This window comes from Zea mays, chromosome 1 (assembly GCF_902167145.1).
Source record: "Zea mays cultivar B73 chromosome 1, Zm-B73-REFERENCE-NAM-5.0, whole genome shotgun sequence".
In the NCBI taxonomy this organism is placed as follows: Eukaryota; Viridiplantae; Streptophyta; class Magnoliopsida; order Poales; family Poaceae; genus Zea; species Zea mays.
The window spans coordinates 10,190,477-10,195,163 of record NC_050096.1 but is presented as its reverse complement, the minus strand read 5'-3'; the positions used below and the strand labels follow the sequence as shown (position 1 = coordinate 10,195,163).

General features: G+C 45.8%; 1 protein-coding gene across 3 annotated transcripts; it reads right to left on the bottom strand.

The window, feature by feature from the left end:
* Positions 1–698: 698 nt before the first annotated feature.
* LOC100282062 (uncharacterized) lies at positions 699–1,745 on the bottom strand. 3 transcript variants are annotated; one of them, XM_035966950.1, is made up of 4 exons: positions 1,691–1,745; positions 1,454–1,534; positions 1,293–1,353; positions 699–1,160 (listed from the first exon to the last, which is right to left on the bottom strand). In XM_035966950.1, exons 1-4 carry the CDS (start codon positions 1,708–1,710, stop codon positions 1,014–1,016), a joined length of 309 nt encoding a protein of 102 aa, XP_035822843.1. In that variant the 5' UTR covers positions 1,711–1,745; the 3' UTR covers positions 699–1,013.
* Between the last annotated feature and the right edge of the window lie 2,942 nt (positions 1,746–4,687).

Sequence of the window (4,687 nt, the reverse complement as noted above, 5' to 3'; positions counted from 1 at the left end):
TATAGTTGGTCAAGATTTTAAAAGATAGTGCTCTTCAAAAAGCAAGACATTTTAAAAAATGGAGATATAGTACTTTTTAGACGAAGAGAGTAGTAACTAAAATGTAAACTACTAGACAAAAGAATGTTGGCTCAGTCGGTGCAACAAAAAATAGAAACAAAATTAACCTTCTAGTTAGCATGCTAGGGCGCTAGGCTCTAACAAAAATTAGACATCATTAGTCCATATCCAGATTTCCTTATCTTTAAAGCCCGACGGAAACGGCCCCAACTAGCATATCATTCCGTGCATGCGTTCGATCCTTCATCTCCGTCTTCAATCGCTCCAGCTCAATAAGTCTCTAGATGTTTCTGACGGACATTTCGTCTTTTCTATGTTGGCTTCGTTTTTGGAGGACTTTCCATCTACTTAAATATGGTCACGCACAGATCTACTTAAATATGGTCACGCACAGATTTTCAAACACGGCTGTAACACGCGAGCAAGACACGCACAATACACTAGTGTATCATATCGTCAAAGAATATCTTGCGCCCTCAATGGCAGCCAAGATCCTAGGATAGTTTCTTCCTCAGCATGTTTGAATTTTGAAATGTGTGGTGACAATTGTAATCTCACATAGAACAGATTAAACATGATTCCAGCACTACCACATATCCAGATGTACCATATCGTCAAATGATATCTTGCGCCCTCAATGACAGCCAAGATCCTAGGATAGTTTCTTCCTCAGCATGTTTGAACTTTGAAATGCATGGTGACAATTTTAATCTCACATAGAACAGATTAAACCTGATTCCAGCGCTACTAACCAGAATCACAATCACAAAGATCACATCGCACAGATTAAATGTCAGCACAAACAGATCGCCACGCACACACCAAGTCGACCCAACTAGATCCCAAGTTTCCAACTAACAGCCAGAGGGATTAATCAACACAACAGCTACGCCCCTTTTAGAGATGAAAAGAGGGCTAGGGGTTTTTAACATTCCTGGTCGCCAGCAGAGGCTTCACTTGGGCAGCACATGCGCGGCAGCCGCTTCCTCCTGCTGCTGCTGGTAGTTGATCGGGCGGCGGAACAGCATGATGTGCGGCTCCGGCCGGTGGATCGCGTAGTGCACCCACCCGCGGCTCTGCTGCACACCCACCAACCGCCACTGCTTCTGCACAGGAGAGGGGGGGGGGGGGGGGGGGGGGGGATCCCCCACAAAGGCCAGGCATTAGACAACCAAAGCAACAGGACGAGAACGCAATCTATAGGAATGCGGGTGAAACTGCAGGCGTTTTACCTCGGAGAGAAGGATGTTCCTGGGGAGGAGCTTGGCGACCTCGGGCGGGAGGACGACGTGCCTGCGCGGATAAAGGGGATCCCGATAGGGTTTTGCCAACCATCAATGACGGAAAAGATGTGGAAGGGTGAAGATCGTGAAGGCGAGGGTTTCACATCTACCTGTATTCATAGGTGTCGTCGTAGTACTTCTCGGAGTACTGGATCTGCTCCATGTCTACCAAGACTTCTCGATCAACTTTCCTACAGAAAATCCCCAAACTTGCAGTGAAATCCCCAAGCCAACTACCGAATCGGGAAACGACCAGAACAAAGACACGACAGACAGAGGAACATTTCGCGGAGAAGACAAGAAATTGGAGGATTTGGGGTGAGAAGGCAACGGGCGTCGGGACGTACCTTATAGTATCTCCTACCATTCCCCCTCTCAAAGCCCCGCTATTTATACTTTTTATTCATATTTAAATATTATTTTATCTTCTCTCTTATCATTCTTCCTATTCAGTTTTCTTTTTATCTTTTAACTGAGCAATTTAACTTTTTTTACATTTGTTTTTGGAGTTTCAAAAAACACTGCCATATTTATAGTAATAATACACATTGTTATCTGCTAGTAAACTCAAAAATAATTAATTTCATAATTATTATTATTGATTAGTGGAGAGGGGAAGACTAGAGCTTCCCTCTCCAAGGGGGAAATATTCTCCACGCCCGCGAGAGGGCAGGCAAGGGCGCCGTTGGAGCGGCGAGGTGGCGTCCCCGCCCTCCATTCTTTCAGGTTAGGTGTCGAGGGGCACTGTTGGAGTCCCCCTTAGGGTTAATTTGGTGACAAGGGGATCCCGAGAGGATTATAGGGGATTGAGTGGGAAATAAACTAATTTCCCCCTCAATCCCCTTCGATCCTCCCGGGATCCCGGGTCACCAAATCAGCCCTTAGGGTATCTCTAACCATTCTCTCTCTCAAATCCCCCTAATTATACTTTTTTCATATTTACATACCTCCCCCTCAACTATTCTTCCCCCTATTCTATCCCTTCTCCAACCATTCCTTTTATTCAGCTCATCTTTATCATTTAACTAAGTTATTTGACTTTTATACATCAATTTTTGAAGTTTTAAAAAATAATAATGTATTTGTAGTACCATAATACATATTGTTATCAGATAATCACACCTGAAAATAATTAATTTCATAATTATTATCGTGGAAGGAAACGTTTCTCTCATCGGCGTGAGGGGGAGGGAGAGGGGGCAACGATGGAGTCGTTCATGGAGCTGTCGTACGCCGTAGCGAGGGTGAGGGGGAGCAGAGGGGGCGTCGTTGGAGTCTGCCTTAGTGGATACGGTTTTCACGGAAGAGTTTTGACACGAGTCACAACGAGGCCGAGGGGAGTGTAGCGTGTGTGGAGAGGACAGTAGCGCCTGGTACCATCGCAGCCCCACGTCATGCGCCACGGTAAATACGAAACAAACAATTCCGGGTCCCACGAGTACACATGGCTTTACCCTAGATAGAACGTTGGTATTACCCTTGCCTCGCGGCTCCTTCCATCTCTGGCCGACCCCTTTCCTGACCTATAAAAGGTGATAGAGCTGGAGTCCCCGATCTTTCGACGAGGTGGATAATTTTGATTGGTGGAGAACATGACTCGCGATCCGACTACGAACGAACAGGTCGTGGCACCTTAGCATTCGCAGAACCAATTCCAAATGGTTATTGACCTTGCTGGTGACAAGATCAACCTGAACACAAAGTTCTATTCCTACAATCAATTGAAGAAACAAGCAAGAACAAGATGTAGGCAAAACTGAATATCAATCACTCACGAATTGGGGTTCACGATGGATGTCCACGGGTGACCGTTGAGCACAACTGCAGTACTGAAAGGGAAATGGCCTCAACCATTTCCTATAATTGATTTTGGTGTTTGACAACCATCATAAACCTTATGGACTAACTATTTTGCCTAGTTGATCTTTTCTCAAATGCATAAAGTTCATATATACATATAAGGAAAGTGACCCTTGGACCAAGTCTATAAGTATGGGGCAAGACAGGATTGCACCAACCTGCGGTGCACCGGACTTTTCGGTGTGCACCGGACAGTCGGTGCCTAGGCTAGAGTGCCAAACAAACAGGTCGCTCTCGGAAAAATGCAGAGCCCCGCGGCTAAAAATCACTGGAATGTTCGGTGTGCACCGGACTGTCCGGTGAGCCCAGGGCCAATGGTCATCTTCGCCAATGTCAACTACCACGTGACTGCCATGGATCAGAAACGTTAGAAGTTTAGAAACAGACAGCGACGTCAGGTCGTACCGGACTGTCCGGTGCGTCACAAGAGCAGTCAAATCCAACGGTCGACTCCAACGAACGACTAACATAGCAGGCACCGGACACTGAACAATGTCGTGTCCGGTGTGCACCAGACTGTCCGGTGTGCCCGTTGATAGAAAGCCTAGCTAACGGCTAGGATAGTGGTTGGGGCTATAAATACCCCCCAACCACCACCATTCAAAGCATCCAAGCTTTCCACTCTCCACACTCAATACAAGAGCAAAGAATTCATTCCAAAACACATTCAAAGCTTCCAATCCTCTCCAAGTCCCACAATTAAGACAAGAGATCAATAGTGATTAGTGACTTGATAGAGTGTGATTTGTGTTTCATTTGTTGCTCTTGTTGCTTGGTTGTGCTTTCTTCATCTCCTTCTAAACTCTCTAAGTGATTTGTAAAGCAAGCAAGAGACACCTAAGTGTGTGGTGGTCCTTGCGGGGTCTTTGTGACCCATGAGATTAAGAAGAAGCACTCAACCGGTCTAAGTGACCGATTGAGAGAGGGAAAGGGTTTAAAAGAATCGGCCTCTGTGGCCTCCTCAATGGGGAGTAGGTTCATTGGAACCGAACCTCGGGAAACAAATCGTCGTGTTCATTTGTGTTGATCATCACCATTCGATTTGTTTCTTCCCTCTCCCCTCTCTCTAAAAGTTCTCTTGCTCACAATCCTTTTGAGTTAGCTCCCAAAGTTATCCGCATTGATTGAGCAACTCATAGCAAGAATAACTCTCTTCTGCACTTTGTATTCATTATTATTTGTTTCTAATCCTAGCCCCTTGTAAAGTGCATGTTCAAAGTTTATAATTTACAAGTTTCGCCTATTCACACCCCTCTAGGCAACTTTCAAGTACAGATGTTTGCACGATGGCTAAACTTATCAAAGAAAACCCACTCCAGGAGAGGGCGCAACCCCTATTTAAATAGGGAGGAGGAGGTGGGCGTCCACCTTCCCACAAGGCAGGAAATTAGGCGCCCAATCAGCCACACAATCTCCTGCCCACAAGGCAGGGAATAGGCGCCCAATTAGCCATATCATCTCCTTGATCCCCATTCCTTATTTAG